The sequence below is a fragment of the Patagioenas fasciata genome, chromosome 17 (genome assembly GCF_037038585.1).
Source record: "Patagioenas fasciata isolate bPatFas1 chromosome 17, bPatFas1.hap1, whole genome shotgun sequence".
Classification (NCBI taxonomy): domain Eukaryota; kingdom Metazoa; phylum Chordata; class Aves; order Columbiformes; family Columbidae; genus Patagioenas; species Patagioenas fasciata.
The window spans coordinates 4,946,255-4,973,551 of NC_092536.1; the positions used below are offsets into that span (position 1 = coordinate 4,946,255).

The 27,297-nt window shown below is 41.3% G+C and overlaps 1 protein-coding gene across 11 annotated transcripts in view; it reads right to left on the reverse strand.

The window, feature by feature from the left end:
* Positions 1 to 27,297, reverse strand: part of ATXN2 (ataxin 2) — a 50,263-nt gene continuing 22,966 nt past the window's right edge. Inside the window, exons 10-25 of one of the 11 annotated variants that reach the window (XM_065851722.2) lie at positions 26,675 to 26,884; positions 24,526 to 24,708; positions 23,044 to 23,232; positions 22,251 to 22,358; positions 21,310 to 21,380; positions 20,293 to 20,600; positions 19,729 to 19,792; positions 19,462 to 19,614; positions 18,749 to 18,809; positions 16,578 to 16,762; positions 15,839 to 15,971; positions 11,550 to 11,603; positions 6,103 to 6,248; positions 5,014 to 5,241; positions 1,538 to 1,706; positions 1 to 661 (exon numbers count right to left, since the gene is read on the reverse strand). In XM_065851722.2, coding sequence (XP_065707794.1) covers positions 633 to 661; positions 1,538 to 1,706; positions 5,014 to 5,241; positions 6,103 to 6,248; positions 11,550 to 11,603; positions 15,839 to 15,971; positions 16,578 to 16,762; positions 18,749 to 18,809; positions 19,462 to 19,614; positions 19,729 to 19,792; positions 20,293 to 20,600; positions 21,310 to 21,380; positions 22,251 to 22,358; positions 23,044 to 23,232; positions 24,526 to 24,708; positions 26,675 to 26,884 — 2,291 coding nt within the window. In that variant the 3' untranslated portion in view covers positions 1 to 632. Of the gene's footprint in view, positions 1,707 to 5,013; positions 5,242 to 6,102; positions 6,249 to 11,549; positions 11,604 to 15,838; positions 15,972 to 16,577; positions 16,763 to 18,742; positions 18,810 to 19,461; positions 19,615 to 19,728; positions 19,793 to 20,292; positions 20,601 to 21,309; positions 21,381 to 22,250; positions 22,359 to 23,043; positions 23,233 to 24,525; positions 24,709 to 26,674; positions 26,885 to 27,297 lie in introns of all 11 variants that reach the window. The other 10 variants (XM_065851720.2, XM_065851728.2, XM_065851723.2 and 7 more) reach the window with 10 other exon arrangements.

Below are 27,297 nucleotides of genomic sequence, written 5' to 3' on the forward strand. Positions count from 1 at the left end.
TCAGTTTTTAAAACTTTTTTTATTTTTTATTTTTTTTTTTAAGTTTTTATTTTATATTATCTACAAAGTAAAAGTTTTCTTAACTTAAAAGTTACATCACTGTCTCACGATAGTGATTCTCTCATCAAACGTGATTTATAAATAATAATTCATCAGTTTGACGATTAGAATTTTTTTCTTACTGAACCTGTTTTCAAGTTTAGTTAGAAGTAAAAGGGATCTCCGAGTCTTGATTTTTAGTGATAATAGCAGCAAGAATCACTCTTGTTACTTCTTTTGCTAGCTGATGAGTTCAGAACTTTGAAGGGTCAATAAAAAATAAATAACTTCCAGTTTTCAGCAAGCAGAGTTGGGGCACTTGCAGGACTCAGATACAGTGCATGGAATTATGGAATAGCCCACAAGTTCCTAAATGCCTCTACTCAGTCCGAATCTCTCCCACTGCAAGATGAACTGTTAGCATTCCTAGTGGATGTTACAAGAAATCAAATTCTTTTGTTTTGTATTTTTTTTTTTTAAAAACAAAATAAAATGAAATTCTAGTTTTCTGTGCTTCCAGTTGGCAGAAGCAGTAGAAGGAGGGTATTTGGCCTACAAAAGGTATCCAGCCTTTCAGTTATTCCAGATGAGCCTTACAACTGCTGTTGGTGGTGGGCTTGTACTGTAAAAAAAAAGTTCAAATGTAAATAATAAATTGGCAAGCCACACAACAGTTTGCTAGTCAAGTGGTCACAGGACAACTACTGAGCTCAACTTTACATTTTATTTTTAATTGTTTTTCTTTTTCCTTCTTTTTTTTTTTTTTTTTTTAAATTTTAAATGAACAAGACAAAACCCTGCACATATCAAGATGTCCTTTGGGTGGTTTTTCCCCTACCTAACCCCTCAGAAAGCAGCCTCGTCCTGCTCACACATTCCCCAAGAAACAAAACCAGGTTATCTAGTTCACTACAAAAGTTTAGAGGCTGTTTGGAAACAAGTTACAATAAACGTAGGTAAAGGTTAAATTTAAAGCGGAAAGAAGTCATTACAGCACCTACTTTTCCCAAAATTAAAGCTGCAGAATATTATTCTGAATTAAAGATTAGATTTCAGTCGTCACTTCAGTCATTAGGAGTCTAACAGCCTTACTCCCACACAACATTTTCACTCCTATATTCACGACCGATCACTTTAAATTCAATAAACCCCCAGATCACTAAAAACAGGCTACACAGACAGTCCATCCCCCATGGCAAAACTGAACAGAACAGTCCCACAGCGCCGGCGTCCGCGCCCTTATCCGCTTCTCTACTTCCGCTAGAGAGAAGCGGATTTTTGGCTAAATTAGCTAAATCTCGTACGTTTAGGCTCACAAAACGCAGAAGAGTCTGCCCTCAGCAGCCTGCCACTCCACAAGGACATCTTAAGGTCTGGTTTTTGGTTTTTTTTGGTTTATTTTTATGTTTTCTTTTCCCCCAAATCTGCTTCACAACAGTTCTGACCACTCCGACCTGGCTCAGTTACGGTGCAGGTCTCGCGGGCACACACTCCTCACCTGAAGGGTGCGTCATATAGGGGAAATGTGTTGTTGTCGAGACGGGAATGGGCTGTAGTGCACTTTGAGCGATGGCGGCTTGGGGACCACCAGGTGGTTGTGTCGTCATTAGCATCATTGGAGCATGGGCAGTTGGGTGAGAAGGAACCATTCCTGACTGTACATGAGCCTGAAACAAAGAGCTCTTTAGTATCATGGTCACAAGGAGGCATCACTCCCGGCCACATGACTGGCAGAAGTTTCTTTCTCCAGCTGTACCAGTAAATCTGGAGATGTACTCCGTTTTAACTAGATTAGCTGTAGGGATTAAGTCAGAAATCTTAACATAAAAATAATTAAAAAAGAAAAAACAAAAAGGGTTCAAATCTTTACTGCTGGCTCTGAGTCACATTCTCAATTTTAGCCATTTGGACAGTGAGCGCTGAGAGAAACTGCCAGCATTTAACAGTGGGATATGAAAAAAGAAATCAAACACCTCAGCAACACATCTTCAAAACATTACTGTCAGTAACCTGGATCAAAGCATTTCCTATGCGGAGAATGCACTGGGTACAGATAGGAATTTCACGCTGGGATCTGGCACCGCTTCCCCAGCTGCTCCTCGCACAACTCCTGCCCCCAAACCGCCCTCCCCAGGGACCTGCGCCCACACCACTGTTCACCCGAGCAGCCACTCCGAGTGATTTCATCCCTTTGTACTGTTAATTCAGCTTTGTTCTGTTTCCAGTTAAGATCATCACAGTAAAGGTCCTTGTGTAATCTTAGGTCTCAGCAGAAAAAAGGAGATTAATCTTTAGAATGGCTGATCGCCTTCTGGCAAATGAGTTCAGCCACTTGTCACTTGGCTTCTTGAGCTCAGAGCAGCTTGTGACTCCAGAGGTCATCAATTTTTTGGTTTAAAAAGCTAGTAAACGCTAGTTTCTTCAAAACACAAAAGATTAAGGAACTCTTGGAGCTCTTGGGGGTTTCTCTTGGGAACGAAAAAAGAAAAAAAAGCATTTGTATCTAAGGTTTGTTTTGTCCTTCTGCCATATCCCATTAGCAGAGGACTACGGTGCAGGAACTGGAGCCTCCCAAGTTTCACATGCCAGTAAAGACAGATAGCAGGTAGTGGCTACAATTTTATTTCTTAAAGACAAAAGGGTTACTTGACTCATCACAGACATTCCTCAGACTTGCACTGTATTAGTAGCACTCAAGAAGCCTTTAAAGGCAGGAACTGCAATTCAGATCTCACTCTTGCTCTAAAAAAGGCTTAGAAGATAAGGCTGCGAAACAGAAATACCTTTCAGGATCAGCACCATTTTTACTTTGACAAACATGCTATTATAGCAGCCATCATCATAAAGCAGCTATTCATACAGCAGCTGTATTCAACACACACATGGGATAAAAATTTTCTGCTGGGGCTCAAAACGCTTTGCAAATTGGCAGCTGACAGTACTCTGTAATGAATTTTCAAGTACTGTTTCTCAAGTGAGATATCTAACCACTCAAGATTCATCTGATAACCTAAAGGGAAATTCAACTGATCCCCTGGTGTCAGCCTAACTGAAATCCCTTCTACATGGTATTTCAAAATTGTGTTCGGAAGTTGGAAATGAGGCTGCTAAGAAACTATTAAGTCTGGTGATTAGTTAACATCCATTTAAAATTTCTTACAGAACTGTAGTTATTCCTTCATTAGAGATTTCTGAGGGACTACTTAATTTTGCAAAGTCAGTTAGTCTGGTGTAAGTATCATGGATGATAGACTTCAGTTTTCATACTAAAAAATGACAGCAGAAGAGACTGCGCAAGCCAGGAGTCCTGGGTAAGGCAAACTCTGCCTGCGATTGCTAAAAAACCCTGACCGAGCAGTCACTTCTGACTGAAAGTTCCATCTGACTTACTTTAACGAGGTTTTGCTTATTAAGCGCTTGGCACACAGAAAGGAAGGCAACGGTCACATCCTATAGCGCAGGCGTGGGCCTGGCCATGATGCATACAGCACAATTCAGGGCGTTTTATCCTTAAGCTGGCCTTGAAACAAATGTGTTTCACGTTTCAACGTGCTGCTAACCCAGGAGCTTCGAGACCCTCTGAAGGGCTGTGGAAGGCACCTGGAGAAGCTCTACAACCCAGGCATCCACATCACTGCTGTCACACCAGAGCGGAGCAAGTCATCTTGTTTTGGGCAAAAACCAGAGCCTGGGAGGACAGGGCAAGATGCCACAGCAGTAGTTGAGTAGGACATCCTCTCCTTATCCTCCCACAGAACAAAAGCAGAGAAATAGAAAGCCTAACAGATTAAAAAAAGCTAAAAACTCAACATTGGTAAAACGATTCCTAAATAACTATTAATTTGTTGGCTTAACTGACTGTCCCAGGGACCAGATTCAATCAGAATTCGGCAAAGGACTGGACAGCTATTAGACTAACGTCCCTAATGACAGTTAGTCATGAGATCCCAAACTACTGTTAACCTGTATGAGAAGGTATAAAACAGACACCAAGTACTCAGCCTGCAGAAGAACTGTGCAGGAAAAACTACTGATTAATTGTCCATTTCTTGACAAAATACACTAAATCCATGAGATTTAGAAAACATCAGAAAATCTTTGTAACCCTGCTTTAGACAGAGGTCTCGATTTATCAATCATGTGCTTCCCTTCCCAAAATCCTTCTTTTTTTCAGTGAGTTGACCACAAGAGAGCAGTTAAGAGAAGTGGGTGTCTGATCCTGAAGCAAGGACTGGTCTTTAAGTTGCCCAACAAGGACGGGGGATGTCCTGCATGAGCAGTTCGTTCAGAACCACACACAGACACACACACACACGCGCACGCTTTTCTTTCAGCAAGGATTGTCTTGCAGTCATCTGAACTGAATCTCACCTATCTCCCACTGCAGTGCACTGCTACTCCCTAGTAATGCTGTGTAAAATCTTTTATTGGATGGAATCGTATCAATTTGACTACAACGCAGAGCTTAAAACTGCCACCAAGAGCAGTAGTTCAGCCTTCCTCCGCACAGCTCTCACCTCCAACCTTTCTGTATGCCAGCTCTTCCTGGGGTCATGCAGTGAACTGATTTGACTGAAAATTAGCCTAAACTGGGGGCTGGGGAGGCACATTTCAGCTGAATCATGTCCCCAGTCTGTTTTGCTGCATGGTCAAACAGTTCTGTGAGCAGAATGGTGGGGCAGGGCAAGGGTGGGAGCTGGGAACTGGGAAGAGAGCTCAATTTCTTTCAGTAGCAGTGCCACCTTAAGATGTCTCCGTTAAACTACAGCTGTAGATGCACTGAGTGTTGGAAGCTGAGCTCCGAATATCTTGTAAAATTCTAAATAAAGGCAATGTACAGACAGAAACCTAAATAACACAACAGGTAGTCTTTGCTGAGAGGTGATAGAATGGAAATCACTTCAGCAGGCCCGACTGTCCTAACTTTTGTGGCATTCAGACATTTAGTCTTGAAGGTTGTTAAACTGTGTTTACCTGGGGGACATGGGCCATGTGTGGCGGATTGGTATATGCAGGTTGAACATGGGAGGGATGAATGGTGAAGACTGTTTGTTGTGCTGTAGGAAAACTATTTTGTGGAGACTGCGTATTGGAGCCTGGCGTCATGGAAGGTGGGGTTGGAGCTAGACCTGCGTGGTAAATCGCCGACTGCTGCTGTGGGTTTGCCAGGTGGAGTGCCTGAGCAGCCTGGTGCTGATGATGCTGCAAAGAAGACAGAAGATGATTTAGGTTATGGTCTCTAAGTGAGATACGTTTATCCTGTAAACCAGAGTGAGACAGGTTTGCAAAACCGCTCTCGATAGTGAATAGGACATCCAGGGATCACCCTGTCCACAGTCAGGAGGAAACTAATTTCAACTCCATCAGGCTCATTTTCTCCTCGCAGTTACGTGAGCAGGAGCCTGGAAAACAGAACCTACACTGACAGGTAAAAATAAGGAGACCCTGCAAGCATGGGGCTGGACATACTTCACAGCTGAATTTAGCAGCCCAAAGTTACCACCAGCAGGTAATGAAAGCATGCAGCACTATCGCAAGACCTATTTTGATTTCAGCTGCTTATCTTTGACAAAATACAATCAAACACTTCTCAGCATTTATCTGCTATTTTCAGTTGTAACTCCAGTCATATTAAAGCTCTGATAAAACCATGATCTTCCCTTAATAGTAACATGGAAACAAGCTATACCTCATCCCCTGCGAAGAGGGAGAAATGAATGGCTGGACTCTTGATATTGGTCCTTACTATGCAATAGGGACTGCCACAAGTTTCCCTGCTAGCTCATATGACAAACTATGTCATGAGACCACCACCGAGCCACTGCACACAGAGAAAAATTACATCATACAGCTCTACTTCCTTCCTTCCAAAAAACAGAGGGGAATCTAGACAACTCCTGCATGAGATCTGCCACATGGAGTTCGTTTGGGTAACTGCTCCATCTCACCATTTTTCCTCTCAGAGAAATCAATATATCAACATCAAGCATCAGTCTGATGCAATCCCTTCCAGCAGAGCGTGTTAAATCCAATGTAAAGACATTCACTTCCTCGAGCTGTTACCTGCACGGGGCTGGGAGCAGGGTGGCTTCCAGCATGTTGGCTTTGCTGCTGGCCAGTTGGGGTGGCAGAAGGCTGAGGATGCGGAGGATGCGGATGCAGGGTAGCATTAGGGTGGGCATACTGCTGAGCAAGTGAGCCGGTGGAAACTAGGATGAAAAAGAAGAACATTTAACAACAGGTACGGAACATGCGTCTTGTCAAGTCACCATCTGCACTCGAAGATTTTGCAATATCTCAAACATACTGTAAATAAATTCCCTCCCCCTTCTAAGAAAAAATATTTATCTTGCAAATAGCTGAGTATCTTACCTTGCTTTTGTGTAGTTTGGTTTTGCAGGAAAGTCTATAAATAACCATAATTAGACAGTTCATCTTCCCTAGCTTGACAATGTAACAGATACTACATAAAAAAAACAGTATTCCATCTTTTGTTTTGTCAAACAGACCAGTTTAAAAATATCAAATTTATCATTTTCATACAATTTAGTTTTTCCTGAAATATACTTTTCAAAGGTGTTACAAGCCATTTTTATTTCCACCATCCAAAAATTCTTTGGCCTTATACCTGGCTAACCTCACCATGCTACTCTTCTGGAAATTGCTCACAGTACAGTCAGTGTAAAGCACATACACTGCATGTATGCTTAAAAGCTATAGGGACACAGAGCATATACGTAACAGTGGAGAAAACTGAGGCTCTGTGAGCATCAAATTTTTGCTGAAGACAGTATCTTGTATTAAAATGATGCCCCTTCTCCCCCCTCAAGGGAATGTTCTGAATCACCACCATTCTCTGAGCTTCTCAACACTGCCAAGAAACTCTTAATTCCTTGAAACAGTAGCAAATAAGGTACGAAATTCCAAAAAAGGAAAAAAACCAACATAAAACTTTCACACCAGTGAAACCGCATCTGTTGCTACAGCCGTACCAGTCTCCAACAACAAACTCATATCAACAAGTCTCTCCTTGAAGAGTCCTGAACTGCTCCAGAACAGGCCACGCTAAATCATGGGGTTTAATTCTGAGGGAATCAAGCAAAGTATGAAAATCCGTAATGACAGCAAACCCTCCTTTAAAGACCAAGCATGCAACTGGAAAGTGAGACCCTAAAAAATGCATCTATGTTGGTTTTAGAACGTGTGCAACAAACAGTTGAGCTTGCAGCTGCGCTCCAGCCCACGCCAATGCGCACGGCTCTCTCTGCTGTTACAGTTTGCCAAGAGTGGGGCTTGTTTTGCTGACAACAGCACTAAAAGACAAACAGTCTAAGTGAACGATCAACCTGCTCCCGACTCTGTTTCCTGAAACTTGCTTGTTCTGGTACCTTTCTGTCATTCTGAAAAGTTAATTGTTGCTTATTCTCTATCAGGTTACAGCTTTTTTTAGTGGGGTGTGATGACATGAGAACTCGATGGCTGCTGAAGTGCCTGTCTGCAGTGTACCTTTAGAAGTGATGGGTTTTTGGGGGTGTTTTCTTGCCCTCATAAAGAAACCTGAACATTAGGGCACAGGGAGAAATTCGGGGTGCGACTGCGATGCTGCAACCACCTGCCCCATGTACTCACGGCTGTGAGACGCGGTATCGCACTTCTCCAAATAACCGCAGCTTCTGAAGAGTTTTGCTGTGCTGGGCTCTAAGTTCACGAATACACAGAACTGCTTGTGCGCATATAAGGGATGAAAGCCAAGATGGGTGGAGAAAATGGATAAAAATGGAGCTGCACGTGAAAGCACGATGCTAGTCAGCAAAAACAAGTCTCAAAGGGACAGCAATCCCGGACACGCTACTGCCCTGTGCAAGTCCTCCTTTTCCTCCAGCTTGGTTTGCTAGAAAGCTTACAAATACTAGTTCCACAATATTCCAACTCCCTAGAACACATCTAGGCAGGGTTTTTTTTGCCTAATTGAGATTTTTCTCCCCTGTGCAAGCCACTGTGAAGGTCTCTATATAATAAGTGCCTACCCCACTGAACTTAATCCCGTCCTGCTGTCTTGAAAGCTCCATTAAATCTGCACCAAGCAAACGGTCCAGCAGTGATGTGCACTACAGTTCCAGGCTATTAATGCAGACGAACTTCAAATACATTTGTAACCCCACATTCCTGCAGTTTGAGTTGATCCTAACACGCTTATGCATGAGCCTGTGAATGGACACACACACTAATGTGCTATGAGCATTTCTGATTCAGCGGGGTTTGGAAAACACCTTGATTTTTTCTATGCAGACTGGCAAAACTATCAGTATCTTCTGCCATCGCGCTCTGTTACGCTTTCAAATGCAAGAAAGTGTGGGGTTCTTTTCGTATCACTGCTAAAATTATTTTGCAGCAGCATCTCAACCATGTTTCTATTTGACTTTCAACCACTGTTCTTTATTTTACAAGGACTACACCAAAATTATCGATGGAAACGTTGATCATTTTTACAGTTACGAAGTTTACAGTTTCCCACAGCAGGAAAATTTCTCAGCCTCGCTATTATACAACACTCTGACAAAGTCCAGGAGTTATTATCTCTGTCAAAGTACCAGAAATAAATGGCAGAGAGGGACTGACTTGTTTGCCGAAGGGTGCGCTACCGAAATCCTGCTCTGCTCCCATCCCGCTGCCGCAGGGCTGGCTCGCCTGACTGCAAATTAACTTCAACCCCATTCAGGAGGTTTTAGAACGTATACGAAAATTAATTCCAAGTTGTAAGATATTCAAGGCTTCCCGCATCTTGCCACATTACTTGTTAAGAGCCCCGAAAATAACGCGGTACTCCCTTAAACCATTTGTGTAATTCATCTTTTGTTTCTTTATAGGAGAGAATAATAAACTAAGTTGTTTTAAAGCAGATACATTATACAATAAAACTTCACAATGAAGAATTTCTCTCTTCAGAAACCGGTTAAACTGAAGAATAGATAGAGATACAGAAGTGGGGGGAGGATCAAGTTTTTGTCATAGCAGCAGCTCTTCCATAACCTTCTAATATCTTTGATACACAGCTCTGCATTTAAAGTACCACATTTTTTATACTAAAGAATTTTTATTTGCCTAGCGTCTCCTCTCCCCCATTTTGTCTGTAACAAATTACTTCAATAAGCTCTACAAATTTGGTTAGAACTAGTTCAGACGCTGCTGCAAATTAGGTTGTAACAGCAATATTAAAAGTGTCTTTCAAAAAAACATTACATGGACACTTATCTAAATCCTGTACAGACACCACATACAAACCAAGAACAGTTCAGGATGAGCAGCAGCCAGACTGAAACACGTGCACAGATCATCGGTAGTTCAAACCCCGAGTGCAAACTTCAACTCTAGAAATGTGAAAGGTTTTCCCCGTTTAGCTGGTGCAATGGGCAGCTCTTGACAAAGCACTGAAACCTGCGGAAGAAGCCTTGCAAAACAGCCATGAGAGATTCAGCTGCTCAGTCGTAACTAAAGCACCTTCACTGGGACCTTCTGTCAAGGATTTGTGCCTGTTCATCACAACAGCTCACTACAGATCTCTAACAGCACACGAGATGAAACAGGAGGTGAGGAAGAAGAAAAAAGTATTGCAAATTATCCAAGATTTTCCCTCAGTCAGTACTTTGGAGATCTTCCAAATGGCCATCTAGTCGTGCTGAGACAGGTCTAGGAAAGCACAAAACAGCTCCACATATCTCCTTGCTGCAAGTAACCTTCGCCCATCGCAGTAGAAATACACTGGTTTTCTCACCATTTATGCCTCACGTTCCTCTCCGCAAGAAACACTCCCTGGGCCAACCTGCTTGGTTGCAGCGTCTTTTCAACAAGTTGTTTCCTAACGTAATATTGAACTGCACTAACCTTGCCGGGATACACAGTGAAGATAAGCGATTCGGTAATGAAGTGAGCAAAAATATCAGATGGATTGAATTACTGAATTTGACTACAAAAGTGCAACCCGTTTTTCTGAGAGGCAAACAAGCAGTAGGCAGCCACCAAACCCACAGAAGAAGCTGAAATCAAAAGAGGTGAGAGCAGCAGAAATCAAGCAGAGCTCCCAGCTACAAGGGTATATGCAAAAACCAGATAAATGTAATTTCCTATTTTCCCTGGTAGGAATTTTAATGCTGCCAATGGTGGTCATGGTTGGTCATCGTCCCAGATGCACTGAAGAGCCTATTTTCAAGAACTGACCAGTGAACAAACATCAAAACTATTGCCAGACCCAGTAAGATGGTGAGGATAACTACATTTAAAAGACCTGAATGGTAGGAAGCAAAGAAATAGCAAATGTTTCTTTCATAACACAAACATTTCAAGAAGTCATTTTACACAGGTAGAGTGGACTTCACTTAAAAGATTATCCACGAAAGGAACGAGCTTTTTAAAGTTATTTCAGTGCACCAAACCAAGACGCGTGAAAACAGGACAGGTCGGCATCCCACAGCACCAGTTCACGCGGAACAATTTCGGTGCAAGGAACACAGGAAGTCTGTTCCAGAAGAGATTTTTGGAGAACAAGTGGTATTTCTCACATCCCTCTTGCATGAGCTAACTTAAAAAAAACAAACCAAACCAAACCAAGAGTCCCTGGCATAGGCTGCATGGGCTTGCAGACACAACAGGACAGGAGAACGGTTGAAAATATCCTGGAACTTCAGTCCTTTCCCATGTCTTGGGTGACAAGGACAGTCCATCCTGCAACCACCCCATTTCTCCCCAAACCAGTTTCCTCCAAGTGCTAAGAACACCAAAATACAAGGCAGATTTCTTTCTTTATCCGCCCTTCCCATACAGGCAGGCAGCTGGAGTCTGCGTTAGCTGGTGTGCACCGAGCACGGAGAACATCAGCCCCTCGCCCATCCCTGCACTGACACAGGTCACCGGCTCGGGTACCACCGATACCTAACGTTATCTGCCAAGGAAGCAGCTACACCGGCACGGAGCCCTCATCTGGTTGCTCTCTTATTATAATAATGGCAGTGAAGTAACTCGGCAAAAAGTTTCCTTCATCTCAGCTGCAACTCAAGTTATTTCCTCCCAGGGGCTCAGAACTTGAGCCACAGCTTTTTACAGACAAGAGGCACAAGACACTTCTCCTTTTCAGACGCAGATTAACTTCCCCAGTTTTAAAATTCCATTTGGGCCATGAAAGAAAGGGAGTGAGGCCGCTGACCCAGGTTTTAGGCAGAGGTTATCCACATGCAGCACTCAATTCTGGCTGCAGATTAAAAGACTGGGTGCTAAAACTAAATTATTCAGCATACAAAATACATTTTGAAAGACTGACAGATCAGCTTCCTGTGGTCATATAAATCTGTTCAACAGCTTCATGCCCCTGTCCATGGGAAGGAACCTTCCTGTGTTTTCCCCATACTGGTTTGGTGCAAGGAAACTTGTTCCCTCAACACGTCCCATTCCTTTAACATCTGTTCTTTAGTAAGTGCTTTTTCTGTACAATCAAAATTAGTACAAAAAACCCAACTCACTGGCAAAGTAGAAAGAAGGGCCTGTCTCCTTGCTGTATGGTATTTTGGGACATGCTGAATTTGGGAAATAGAAAGGTAAATTAGCCTCTTGCCATGTGCATACTTCCCGTCTTCTGGAAAGGTCAGCATCATTTTTTTTCTTTTTTAAAGATTGTAGAACCATGCAGATATTTTTATTTACTTAGGTGCTATTAGAGCTGGATATTTAGTTTCACAAATGAGTGGAAATGAAACAATACAAGTCTCAGGTAAGCCTTCCTTCTACACTGTGACACTGAGGTATTCAGTTCTTAAGCAACACAGAAATAAGCTTTATGTCACTTAATGGTCTATTACAGTCCACTGTAATGAGAAGGTTAAAACATAATTACATTAAAACAGAAATTGGCCCCTTGTTTTTTCAGCTATATCACTGCCATTCTTAACAGTTCCAAGACACCTTTGGTGACTGGTTCACTCTTAGTCCCTGGAGAATCCTCTGAAGTTTATATTATATCCACCATTGTACTATCAGGGTAATAGAATTTACTCTACTGCTGAGACAGAAACCAGATAAAGTTAGAGACAACACCAGACCAGTAAAACATATGCAGAAGGGGAAAAGGGAAGGGAGAATGGGGACAGAAATGAGAGCACAAAAAAACCAGGAAATGCAGCTGTATAAAACCAAGTTCTGGTTTTACACAAGGTTGGTTTTAAACACAAAAGTAAAGTTTTTCTGAGGACTCCAGTTACCTGGAAACACAGGCAGTTCAGCTGCATGGTAAGATTAACACAAGTTCATCATCACAGGAATGAATATATCCACCCTCTACTTAGCAGAAAATACGGTTGGTTAATGGCACAAGTTCAGTTCTGTGTGTGCCACAGACTGAGCAGTGGAACTGCTAACGTGGCCAAACGTGACCAGCCCAGGGTATCGGTGCCAGGGACATCACCCAGAGCCGACGCTCCCCAGGCAGGCACCGTGTTCTGAAACCCACGGGCCAGGAATGACAGCTCCGCGTTCAGGTATGTGTGTGCGGCACTGAAAGGCGCCTGCGTTTCAAACTTCCCTCCATAAGGACATCTAAGTAGCTGAGGTCTCCAGAGCTGAAGCGTTTAACAGACATTTATTGTCTGGCAGTTGACTGAAAGATAGTTGCTTGAACACTGTCCTTTCTCAATTGTGTTTTGAGGGGGAAAACCCAATGATTTAAACGCTCCTCCGGCAGGTTTAGCTGGGTCTGCTGGTGACCATGCAGCTCAGCTGCTCAGCTTCTCTCCAGCTCTTGGCAACAGTGGGTGCAAGACAGCAGCAGGACACTGGAACCACCGGCAAGGACATCGCAGAAGTGCAGAAATATCCCATTAAACAGCATCAGATAGAAATAATTTTCTTTACAATGGAAGAGTGCTTATCAACAAGCGTAGGTCACTGTATGTATTCTGGATTTGGCTATCTCTTCATGAGGTAGGAAGGAAAATAAACCCCAAACTGGTTCACTTAACGGATTAACAGGCATTTCTCTTCGTTAGCAGGCAGCTACTACTGGCCATAGGCTTTCAACTTGTCCCAAACCATTACTGGAGTTTCAGGTCTCACCAGAAAACATTTTACATGTTAAGAATACTTCATGAGCAGAGCCCCCCAACCCCCACATCTCAGTGTGGTTCTCCTTGCAGACATCTTCTCTCTACCACATACACAGGAAAAACATTGAGTGAATTTTGCAAGAATTATTTCAAAGAAAGCAGTAGTACCTTGAAGGATAAAAGGGCAGCATAACCCTCTGAATTGTGATATCAACTGGGAAAAAAATAAATTTTTAAATAGATAATAATATATATATTTTTAAATCAGATAGCAATCTTAAAGAGCCAAAAGGAAATCTGAGAACTTGTTTGAGCAGGTGCTCCAGAAATCAAAGGCAGCAGTTGGTGTTTCTCAGGAAGCTCTTACTCTGTTCAAATGAGTTTTTTAAGACAGGACCAGAATCAAAGTGCATTGGTATTTTAGTTCAAAGATACTGTGAGTAAACTTAAGGTTCCCAAAACACAGAACGTAAGTTATGGATACTTTCTTACAGTCACTCAATCAGATGCGAATGGTTCCAGCACGTTGTTCGTTAGCAATGTACTCCAGAAGCAGCTTATACTTATCACCTTGGGCATTTCTACATTTTCTCCAAGCGTTCACAGCTTGATAAACAGAAGTTGAAGTGAATATGTTACTGATGAACACATTTGGAGGAAACACAATCCATCTAGGCAAGGTCTTCAAGTACTCAGCACGTGGAAGACTTGCAAAAATTGGAATTGAGAGTGTGCTGCACTACATCAGAGGTCGTTTTGTGTGCGGCTAACTGCAAGATTTGTAAATTAAGGGTACATTGAGGCCAATTCATGTTCACTAGGCAATAAACACACTTGCACATGGCAAAAACTTACTCAAAAATTCACAAGTGTCTCATATGGAGTTCACGATCCGGCTGGGCTGAGAGGTCTCAGTAACAAGAATTTCAAGCACTTGTTCATTTACTGGGAAGGTGGGAGAATATTTAGAAGTCACCAAGTAGTTACTTGAAAGAACACAGAAGGACATTCAATTTCTGTTAAATTAGGTGCTCTTGAAAAAGTAATATTTAATTAATGGCAGGAAATACCAAAGAATTCTCAAGTTTGACCCAACTTAGTTGTTTGTACTGGTAGGCAGTCACAGATCTAAAACAGACAAGCTGCAAACCAACACAAAATGAGATCTAACAGTTTTAAGTTAGAATATCGGTGAGCAAACTATCCAGCCATCTGATCAAAGCCAGCCAAGGGAAGGGCCTGGTACTTCAGTGCTGTAGAACCCACTGGTTACAAAAGATAAGGATGGTCCACAACGGGAAATTGCCAGGAAGTCACATGCAACGACTTTGAATCAAATCTCACATTATCTCATGTTTAGTTTTATTTTAATTAAGATTTGAGAGGAGAGTTTTCCCCAATAAAGGTCTGAAAGCCTTTGATCATTCGCTTTATCGGAATTCTATTTAATCTAATGGAACAGCAAACAGAAGATCTGTTTACATGGACACCTCAAGCACAAGAGTTGAAAAGATCAAAGTAATACAATTAGCAAGGACCTGTGAGAGAAAGACTTAATCTCTACAAGTTAGCTTCAGCTTCAGCACAAATGAGCTCAAATGTTCTTCCTCCAAGGGTCAAAAAAGGTTTCTATTTGTTTCTCAGCTATGTTACCATACCACTGCAGAGTTCTGACAGGAGTTTTTCTGGTGGGTAAGACACAGACTTTTAAAAATCAGAATTAATTTCACACTGAACTTCAGATCCTTAGCCTTGTACGTTTTCATGACACATCATGGACTTCCATTAGGTAGCAGTGTAAAACTAAGCACCGGAAAACATACAAAGATGTCTAAAGGTACAGAAAATCTTTTATTAGAATCTAAGTCAATAATATACGTGACCCAATAAAAGTCTTCCTCAGATGCTATAACAAGTATTGAAATGCCACGTTTTCAAGAGACCATCTGCTGTTTTGACATTTTATGACAATTTCCAAGACTTCTCACAACCTTGATTCTACCTCTTTCCATAGCACACTTTGCAGTGAGGTTTTTTCTCTGAATTGGGCATTGATTTATCATACATTTATAATGCTTCAGAAGTTCTTTCACATTTCACTTTGCAACAAGGTAACTCACATTTTCAGCACTTCACTGCAACTGGAATATGCCCATCTGCTAATGCTGGAGACTAATAGTCAAAGTCAGAGCAATACATAAGCTGTTTCATATACTTGTTCTTGACTTACCAAAAAGAAAGGTAAGCAACACATTTTATCTTGCTCAAACAGCAGTGTTCATCCTGTTAATAATGCTAGTAGTATCATAAAGACAGCATTTCACTAAGTTGTCAGAACTAAAGACAAGTTTTGAAACTTGAGGTCATAGCCTTCCGATAAAACAAGTCCTAGTTATAATCAAGAAACAATCAAGGGATGTTGTGTCAAGAGCATCAAGAGAACTTGAACAAACTTCTTTCAGCAGATATTCTTTAGCAGCTCCCAGGTTGAAATTTCATCTTGGTCACTGGCATCCTACTGAAATCAGCACACTTGAGTTTTCATTTTAACCAGGTGGCTCAGTTTTCAATGCTCTGCTCATCATTTTATGAAACATAAAACCACATCTACGGGTGTAATCTGAACGATACCCACGTCTGAAGCTTGAGATTAAATACAACCCTGCACAACATCAGAACTTAAAAAGTTACATATAACACAAAACGTTTCCTACCATACATAGCATGCGTCTGTTCATGCGCACCATACTGTGTTGCAGAAGAAGATACTAAACCAGGCTGTGCGTGTGTTGGTGGTGCCATCATTCTAGCGTTGCCCTGTATTACAGGGCTATAAACATGAGGATGCTGCGTGCAATAGAAAGAAGAAAAGAGACAGTTAATTGGAGAACTATTACAAAGAAACGAGTGTCATCTAAACAGTAATTATGTACTTAGATACTGTAACAGCTTGGCTTCACTAAATGCAGAGCAGACTAAAGATTTCATATTATCACAATTATCCCGATTGTTTCTAAAAATTTAAGGATACTTTCTGCAGTGGGCTAGAAACTGACAAAAATCATTGGCATAGCTAATTTTTGCCACTCTAATAATGTAGTAAGCTTATGTATGTAATTACATATTTATACAATTACATATGTTTATTAAAAAGCCTTTGAAGTAAGAGGAGTACACCAAATAGCTTAATTTTAGAACACAGAAGTAGGAGATGTCCTGGCCATGACCTGAAAGGAATTCTCCAAAGAGCTATAAAGGTAGTATCAATAATAAATGCCAACTTCTACACTGACCTTAGAATTTCTTACAGGCTTTGAACCACATTACAGCACCACCACAACACAGAAACTGCTCAGAGTGATCTCTTAGGGACTGGAGACAACTGGGTATTTAGGACTGAGACACTTAGTTATTTCTATTTTGACGTATCACGTAGACTAGGAGAACTCTTACCTGAGATTGGTAGTGTGGCACATGCTGCACAAGAGGCTGATTAGGAAACTGCTGGGGACTATACGCAACATATTGTGTTGAATAAGCAGGTGGCGTAGCTACAATTGGAGGGCCTGCTGCCGAGGCAGGGTGCATCATGGTGCTCTGGTGATGTTGGTCTTGCCGTTGCTGTGGCATATTTGGTACTACAAAGCAAAGAGTTAGAAACATTAGAAACAGGGGACAACGAATGATGATCTTCCTGAGAAGTCTGACATTACAACGTCACTGTGACCAAGTGGAATATCCTCACCCCTCACCTTCAACCACGTATTAGAGCGCTATCAAAAAGCAACAGCATGAAAAGGAGTTCTCCAAGAAACGTTTGATTTTCATCACTGCTTTTGAGCCGTGTATACAGGCACAAACCCAGGCCCACTTTTTTTTGGAAAGAAAGGAGGTGTAGGGAGAGAAAGACTGACAAGAATCAGTAACAGGAAAGAAAGGTTTTATCAGGATACCTACAGTAATCAAATTTGATCCTGTCTGCTTCAAAAGGCTTAATTCACCCTCTATGGGAACTACTCAGCAATGCTCCCATCAGCTGGAAAGCTGAGTCTGCTAAAATCTCTTGTGCTTATGGCTGAGGAGAGCAGAATAAAGGTCTCCACCAGCCGCAATTTGAGCTATTCACACATTTTAAGCTCTGTGCTACCCCTCAGGATAGCAGAAGCGACTTTTAGGTCTTGGTCAACACTGAAGGGGACAAGTCAACCTATAAGAAGAGCAGTAGGAATAATAAAGATTAAGAGAGCAGAGCGCTGTAGTGTGGGACTACCTGAGCTATCCTGATAAGAGGACCAACCCAACCACAGCAGCAAGGCACCCAGAATTAACTACTTCAGCGTACTGAGCGAGAGAGAATGGGAGCTGAAGGTGAGCACAGCTCGCTGAGGTGAGACTGTGACTAAGGCCTATGCTAACCTGAGCACCTGGGAGCTCACTGCAGGGTGCGATGCAGACAGAGCCCTTGGGCAGAGGAAAGGAGGGAAATGGGGAAGATGTCAGTAAATTCACTCAGTGATGGTTGTGTTTACACTGTAAATCAACAACAGAAAAAGAATAAATACAGGAGGTAACTTGAACAGCGTAAAGACACTGAATTTAACCCATGCAGCTCCCTCAGGACTGTGCTGCACACAGAAGGGATATGGAGAAAATAATGAAGTTTTTAAAAAGGAGTTCAGAATAGAAGAGCGGCCTCACAGAGCAAGTGAGTACATAGCAATGTATTTCTGATTAAAACAATCAGTGTTACCAACCAAAAGAATTCACGGGTCAGGCCACAGTAAAGTTAGAGTGTTTTAAAAGAGAAATACATTGCAGGTTTTTGTCTTCCCTACATTCATAAAGGCTACTTGTTCATTTAAACAATTTCCTCCTCCAGTGACTGGAGCTGCAGCACTGGAACCTACCATCATGAGCCACTGTACAGAACTGCAAGAAAGCATGCACTGTGTAGAATTAGAGCATTATCTGAAACATGACTATAAAAACAAAACCATCATTTTTCTGCTCCTTCGCTGCACTACACACAAGAGAGAGCATCTCGCCTCACATGTTCGGGCCTCCACAGCCCCAGGTGTCACTTGTTAAAAACACACTATTGTTAGTCCAGCTGTTCAGTTACTGCTGCAGAAGGAATGCAGAAGAACAAACTGGAAACAGCAGTTAGTTCTTTCCAGAAGAGTAGCATAGCATACTCTTTCTGAAGAAATAGCAATTTTGCCTGTCGATTGAAAACAAAACTCTATTTAAACACCACTCAGGGATCTGCTGTAAAGCAGTCTAGAAAACCAGTTCAGAAAGTTCCCTTTAAACAAACCTGTAACATTTACAAAATACAGGAGATGATCAGCTTACTCTAACATTCCAAGTAACAGAGACGATTTCCTGCTTGTCAAATCAGATTCCAAACCAAGCAACTCCCCATTACTCAAACTTATCATGTTTTGTCTGAATTAATTAACCTAGAAATGTGTTAGTATTTCCACTTCTCTTTCTTAAAAATAGCATTTAAAATATCAATAGAAAACAAACAAACAGGGATTAGAACATACACAAACATTTGTAATGTGTTCATGCTGCATGCAGACTAAAAACCAAACAGGCAGTATTATTCTCACCTTTACCTGCTCTATATGTCTTGGCTTGGTTCACTGGCATGGGCGTCATGGGAATAGGATACAGAGGCTGAAACAGAAGGAAGAGTTGAAGCTATAATATTCCTTTAAAAAGTGAGTATGTGTCTGAGTGGGGCCCCACTCAGCTTTGATGTGTTTTACTCTGCTATGTTACGTGGTTTAGTGAACTCTGCCTAACCTATGGTATTTTCTTGGATCACTGTGATCAAGTCTGCACGTACAAACAACTAAGACCATATGGTTTACAACAGCCAGTCAAGTAATGATACTACTGCTGCTCCACGCAATGTACTAAATAAGACAGGTTTGTAACAGATCTGAAATCCTAATAACCCCTGCAACGACCAGAAACTGGTGGGACACAGCTGGAAACTAAGGATGAAGAAAAAGTTGCTTTAACCTTAAGAGAGTACAACTATACTTGGAGGAGAGGGGAGGAACTCCACAGAGATTAACAATAATTGTAAGAGCTGCCGGAATTCACAAGTGTTTGAGACTATTAGAACATCCAGGTTGAGGGACCACTGGGAAAAGTCAGTATTTACACAGGTACAACTTAACAACGTAATTGTGCCCATATTTACAACAGTAATACAAGCTGTATCATTTCACTGTTTCAACTTGTATCTCCTAGGTCTCCCCAACTTGCTGACAACTACCCGAAAAGTGTTAATGAATCCACAGCATCTGCTGCACTTTACCTGCACGCCTGGACTCACTGGAACCGGGTACATCATATTTGGTGCAAAACAAACAGGCTGAGTGTACACGGGGGTTGGCTGCTGATGACCCACCATGGAGGGGCTGGGCTGAGCTTGCGGACGAGGGGAGGTTGGTGTAGTAGAAGGTTTTGGCTACAAACAGAGTTCAGCAATGCATATGCAAGATTAGCTTGATTATCCTCCAAATAAAAGTTTGCTTAAAAAGATCTACTCAAAGGCAACGTTAAATAGATTCAAATAACTTACTTGAGCAAAAGACCGAGGGTTGAACTCTTTTGCATTAGGATTAAGTGTTGATTTTCTAACTTGCCTAAACATAAAGAACAAAAAATTGTGTTGTGTTATTCTTTTACAAGCATATCATTCTATATATCTACAAACATCCCAGCAATTAAAATTTTAAAGAGGTGAAATACCTCATTTCCATCTGTGATTCAGACTTTTGAGAACTCAAACAATACATGGCATGCAAAAAGCCACTCTTACTGACAGTACTCTTACTATACGTGTCCATAAAAGTTTTCCTGCTGTTGATGCTACAGCTGACGTGAGCCAGGAAAACACTCAAATAAGCATTTAGATACAGATTAAGCATCAAAAGGACCAGAGCTCGAAATGCAGCTCTGTCAGTGACTCGTGAGATGGTTTTCAGTAGTCACTTCACCTCTTGTTTTCTCTGTGTAACAGAGAGAACTTATATTGGTCTTATCCATATAAACAACAGGATATTACAGACTCATAATAGCTTTTTCTACAAATGGCTATATGCTAATAACAGATGTGCTTATTCTAAAAAGCGTAATTACTCACTCAGAAGTATCCTTCTTCTCCTCTTTATCCTCTTTATCTTGTTTACTTCCAGGTCCAGATGTCTGTACACCTTGCGAAGTTACCTCAGGCCCTCGTTTTTGCTCAGAACTACTACTTATTGAAGGAGAAATACTTGGACTATTAGGTTTGCTACTGCCACCATTAGAGTTAGTATTACTGCCAGTTTCTATGATAGATTCTTTAGGGGTTGATTCTGTCTTTTCTTTAACTACATCTCTTGATTTTTCACCTTCTCGGGTTTTGTTTAGCAGTTGATCCACTGCATCTGAAGAAGAACTTGACTGTAACTGAAAAAGACCCAAGGAATATATTCAGTAAATTGAGATACAGAGAGAGAGACAATCTAACGCTATCACATGCACAGAGTAAAATACAGTCCCTTGGGCCTTAATCATCTGGAAACGACCTTTTAAAACATACATTCCCATTTCTACTAGAAAAGAAATCTATGAACATTGACAATGTTCTAAGCCTACACTGTGAAAGAAGCTATTCAGCCACTCAACTGACCTGTATGTTGATTAGGAAGTGACATGAAAGCTTAAGACAACCTGCTGCACTCATCTCCCTGTGTAATTTAATAGTAACACTTGAAAAGCTAACCTGATTTAATACACCATTACAACCACAAAATAAGTAATATGAACGCACCTTCCATTTTCCTCAGCAAAGCCCTTCATCTAATTTTGAAACAACTCTTCCATACGGAGTGTAAATGCGATTATTATTTGTACCTAACGATCCAACAGGTTTCAAGTGCTATTTTCAGTGTACAGTCAATATGCACATTTACATGTATAAGGCAATTGTACTAGCAAGAATCAGAATTGATTTTACAATATCTAGCATTAGTTCTTATAGATATTTTCATAAATTAAGCACAAACAGCAAGAACCTCTTTTCCTGTTAACGCATGCAGTGTATCCAATTCACTATAATCATCTGGATACACATGAGAACTACGATACCATCAAGTTAACACACAGAGAAACTTACCCTAAAGTCATTCTTAAATTTCTTTAAATCATCAATCTGTTTTCTATGCTCTGAAACAATTGGAGATACACCTGCCAAACAGAAGACCAACATTGTCCAAGCATTTCTCATACAAGTTTTACATACAACCCTTACATTTCTCAGTTTACTAAAAGGCAATGCTAACATACCTAAAAATGAAATACAGTGATATCATTCCCTCTGTAATTTGCTGTAATTCCATGAACTACATGTGTAAGTGCACAAGAATACTCTGTGAAACCACAGCGTTACATAACTGACGTATCTGTAGTTCTAACGCATCGCACCAAGACAGAAACCCTGAGGTGCAGGGACTGCAGCACTCGGCTGAACACAAAGCAGCACACACAAAAAACCCTCAAAACATAACACGTCAGCGTTTCAAGGCTTAGTAATTAAAGTGAAACACTGATCAAGGTTAGGTTTGTGGCTGGACTTGATAATCTTAAAGGTCTTTTCCAACCTAAATGACTCTATGATTCCAAGTTCAACAATATGAAAACTATTTCTTTTTGAGAACTGAATGAAAAAGCAATGCTGCAGAGAAAATCAAATTTAAGGGATAACAATAAGTACAGTTACAAAAAACTATGCTGCCCATGATGCTCAGAAGTATTGTGAGTAACACTCAGAGCAAAGAGAGCTAAAAACCACCCTTGTGATCAGAAAAAAAGTGAATAGAAATCACACCATCCACATGAGAATCTCTACACTTTGTGTTGTTGAAATGAGTCCAGCACAACATTTAAAATTGTAGACCTGCCACTTCACAACTGCATGACCATTTTTTTGCTGTAGAACACCCAAGCCAGGTTGCCTCCACGTCTTCCTAAGACACTAATTGAAGTGGCCGATATAACAGGTTTAGTGCTTGGAATTCCTACGTTACTCAAGTATATACAAAAGGTTCTGATACAAACCTTTGTTTTCAGGTTTAGGAAAACTAGGAGAAGTCTCACTTGGCTTTATATTCTCCTTGTTTCCAGTTGCAGAGTTTTGCCTCTGGTCCTGAAGCCTAGTATCTTTAGCTAGAAAATAAATTGCCAGAGTTATTCTCTTATACACAGCTCAAACTGACCAAAGAGAGATGACAAGATAGAAACAGAATGGAGATTTAACCACGTTCAGCTTACAGAATAAAAATCTTAAGTTATACATTTTCTGCTACCTAGTTAGGACCTGCAGGGTTATCGCCCGTCTTCTGTCTTTAAGCCAAATGAAAACATCCCAGCCAAATACATCCCTCTCATCATACACAGAACCTTAACTAGGCTGAAAAAAACTATAAACTGAGAGCAAATTATCTGCAATAGCCTGAGCTCTTCATAGAGAATGCTACAAAGATTTGAGAGTTCTTAGACATTTGACTGTGCTCTTGAATGTGTTGGGGCTTTTACTTCCTTTCACTATACCCAAAATATCCTTTGAAACAAGAGGCCTACGCTGCTTTAAATCAGAGAACAGCCAGGCACTCACTCTGGAAAAAATCAAGTCAAACACCTATAAGCCCATATTCCTTAAAGGGCAGAAGAAATGACACGTTGAGACTTATCAAAAAGCCTCTCTCCAGCCTTAGTTTAAAGCATCATGAGAACTTGCTGTGCAGTAAAATCAAATGCATCAGAAGCCTTCCCATCGTTTGGAAAGCAGCTTTGCTGTTCTATAGGTACATTCGTTGTCAGGGATCAGCGGAACCCGGCGAGGGTACCTCACCTTCACTGGAAGGGGTGACGGCTCTGTTGGACGCAGGGCTGGCAGGGGTGGGAGAGGCGGCTGGAACAGGCATGGCCACGGATTCCGTGGGGATGGCACCGGGCTGAGGAGACGGCAGCGCCGGGCCCGCGGGAGCGCTGCTCTGCCTCGGGGACCTCGGCCGGTGGGTCTTGGGGGACAATCTCGGCACTAGAAACAAACGGGAAAACAAGAAAAACAGTTATAGCGTAAGTTTCCTCACCTGTAGCAATTTTCTTATTTTTAAAATGAATAAAAGCATGCTCTAAAACACTTAGTGGAACATTATATGGTAATTGAAAACCTGTTTACCTTTCAGGTACATTTCCTAGCTCTTTACAAAGCAGCATTTCAGACACGTGGTGCAATTTTCCCCTGCTATATATCACTGCCCTGTAGTCCCACCGTGAAACTGCAATACGCTCCCCAGCCCCCCGGCAGTACAACCGCTCACATTAACACAGTTTCAGGCAGAACAGAAAAGGCGGTCACGTCTCCATACAAACAGATGGAAAACATTTTTAAAAGGGCTGAAAAAACACATCCATTTTACAGCGTCCTCTTTTGGAGGTTTGCCAGCTGAAAAAAAAACAACATATCCTATTGAAAGAAGATTCTTTGATGTCTATTTTTTGCCCCTGTGTTAAAGCAGCAGGGAAGGCTGTGTATTCTTTACATGATAAGTTGCACTTCCTGCTCCTCCCACTGCAGCTAATTAGTTGCTTTACGTCATATATTAACTTCAAGTGAGCAGACAGAGCAGACTTTAAACTGTTGCTCACTTGTCCTTCGATTAAGGACAGCGCCCAGCTGCTGACAACTCACTAACACACGGTCCCAACTATAAAAGCTCAAGACTAGGGCCTGTGTCACAAGACTGAGCTTTGAATTTGAAATCAAATATTAACAAAAATACGCTAACAGATTCAAAAAAGAAGAGACACTGACTATATCTCCTACTACAGTGCTTATCCAAAGACAAAATGACTACTTAAAACCTGCATCATTTTTAAAGGAAAAATATATCCAACTTAACTTGAATATCATTTCATCTTCTCTTTAAACACCAACCTTCTATATAAACACCTCCTTCATTTGTAAACCAAAATCCCATTACACTACCATTAACCAAATTCAGTGATAAAATAGAACACATATAACGTCTATTCTTTTCTATGATTTTCCTGAAAATTATTTCTTTTTCAGCAGCTACTTCCCCCATTTTTCCTTCCTCACACGCCATCTGACTTAACCTCTCTGCAGTTAAGAGAATAATATTGTGCTTGAAGGACTGACTCGCCAACTACTTTACTACATCCTTCCCCCACTACACCTAAGCGAGCTAAATTAGCAAACCAGTGTTCGTTCAGAGCCTAAATTGTCTAGAAATGCAGTATTCTGCTTAGCATTCACACTCTAAAGTGCCCCTGGCAAGCCATCTACAATAAGCCAAGCTTTACCTACCCCCACTGACAACTGATGACCACGTCCCACCTGAAGAGCTGCCTCGTGCCACTGCAGCAGTAGACGCTTCCCCTGGTGCATTATGAGATACAAATTCTAAGCCACTTGAAATTGTACCCCTACCAGTAGAGACTCTGTGACCTCGAGGGTGCCGTTGTGCCTTAGGAGACATCCGTGGAGGCCCTGAGAAAAAAAAGACAACCCCAAACAATAAGTACTTCACGTCCCCAAACGTACTATCTGTTCTTAAAACTGGATCTGATCTCATAATTCTCTATAACGCAGTAATACAGTCAAGCAATTTACACTGACATCGAGGCTAAAAAGGCCAAGCCATTGGTCCAGCCAGACTTGCAACACCCATTGCCTTGCTACGACAGCTCACGTTCACTGATATTTAGAAACTTTATCAGAATAGAATCAGGTATGCGAGTCCTGGATTTGAAATATCTGAATCCAAGTACCCAATATTGCTTACTCGAAGCCAGCCGAAGAGGTGAGTGGCCCGGTTCCCTCTGGATAAACCCAGTCCCAGGATATCAAATATTTTCCAGAAAAGAAAAAAATTCCATGGCTTTTGTCAGGTGGTCAATGACACCAAACATTTATTCACAGAGCAGTCGCCACTGGCTGACCAATGCTCTTGGGGAATTCCAGCGGAGCATTCTGCACCGAGGCTGAATTGCCTGCAGCAGCTCACAATTCATTTACAAGTCAGCAAAACTGCAACTAAACAAGTTATTGTTATCCCATGGTTCAAGTCATGCATGTTTAACACCACAAGCTAAAGTCATAAGTGAATGCAGTAACTCTGGACAGCTTATACTACTGCCACAGAATAATTATGCTCGAGACTAAGCAGCAATACAGTTTCTACATCCTAACAAACGTTTTCTTTCCAAGATCAGACTCAAACGTTGATACTTCAAACAGAAAAACTGCGTATGAACAGAAGGCAACCTGGATGATTACAGTTCATTTTTAATGTAGGTCAATAATAGAGAAAAGTTCAGATAATGGCTTTCTGGTTTCAGATCAGGTTCTAAAATATCAAGTACCTCTTCTGGTTACACAAATCTTTAAATGTCAGCCTCTATTTTAACCATGAATCTAAAGTACACTTGAAGCCAAATTATATACAGGCAAGTATTTTAAAGAATACACTTTCCAGCAATCCTTTTCTAGTACCAGAAATTAAAGGTTGCAGTAAGCAGCAGTTCACTGCATGCCTGACAAATCAGTCGCAAGTGCTCAAAGTATGCAAGTGCATACAGACATGCCCAACACCATCCACCTTCTGGTTACGGACCATTTTGAGCATTCATCAGGCAAGCTGCAGAACAGCGTTACTGGGTCAATTAGCGGGACGACTGTTCTGTCTCCCGCGGCTCCAGCTATGGCAGAGGCTGCAAATTTGCAGTGAGTTTAGGAGAACCAGTTTGCATTTTTCCAGGCTTGACAGACCGTGCTGTGCAGGCTAGTTGTTAAGTGCACTTAAATACAATAAAAATGTGTTCCTTGCTGCACCCTCAGAGGACAAGTAAATTCAGTTCAGATACTTGTGCGTACAGTTACCGAAGCCTCACGGGTTTGCCTTCCTCTGCGTATTTCTGACTGCGGGGAACTGACTGTTCTGCCTCCATGCAAACAGATCTCAAGCTTTCTACGGATTTGCCTCAGAAACAGCCCATCCTGTCCCATTCCACAGTGCACTTCTCTGAATACAGCATTTTTATTACTACTATTATTATTTTTGGTTTTTTATAAAAATTAAATTATTTCATTAAATATGAGATGGCTTTTCATGGAAGAACTGTATTAAGTAATCGATATTTTATATAAGTTTATATGCCTAAAAATGTCTTCTAAAGTTATCAGGTCCTGCATGTTGCTGTTGGTTAAGACACTGAGCAGCGTTTACAAAGCTGAGTTTATTTCAAACCAACGTGGGAAATTTCACAGCTTTATTTTGTTTTTGTAAAGTTCTTCAAATAAAAAAAAAGGTTAATAGAAATAGTCTGATAAACTAAAGTTAAACACAAATTATAGGTTAAGTAATGAAGAGGAAAAAAAACAATTTTGTAATTAAAAACTCACAAAGGAGTTAAACAAAGACAAACAAAAACATGAACAAATCGTGGTATTGTACCTTCTGAAGACATGCGTTTAGGCATAGTAGAGACAGGAGCTGGAGAACCATGAGCAGAGGGGTGAGACGGGGGCCTGGAGGGCCGCGAGGGGGGCCTGGAGGGCGGCCGCGTAGGGGTGGCTGCCCGAGGTGGAAGAGAGTTGGGACCTGACTGGTAGCGAGAAGGTGGGCGAGAGGAAGGAGATGGGCAAGGCGATGGCCAGGGAACACCTGACAGAACAAATGATATGAAGGAAAGTATAAAAACTAAAGAAAAATTATGGGGAAAAAGGTCAACAGAAAAAAAAAAAAGTAAAATATGACAAAATGATTTTTTCACGTTTAACCCTTTGGGGATGGATTAGTTTAGTTCGGCCACCAATAAGTCTCTGCGAGGTTATTTCCCCCGCTTCGGGTCAAATTTCACATCTGAATCTCTCAAACTCCCCAAAGGGTTAATTAGGATCTACAAATACTACTAAGGAATAGACAGTAAAGTTTGATCTGTTAGCCTGTCATAAATATGTTCTACAGTACGCATCACTCTTGATAAGGTCCTTCAAGCTACCAGAGGTTCTCAAACAGCGGTTCACATATAGTACTGACTACACAAACTGCTACTTTCAAACCAAACGATGAGCAAT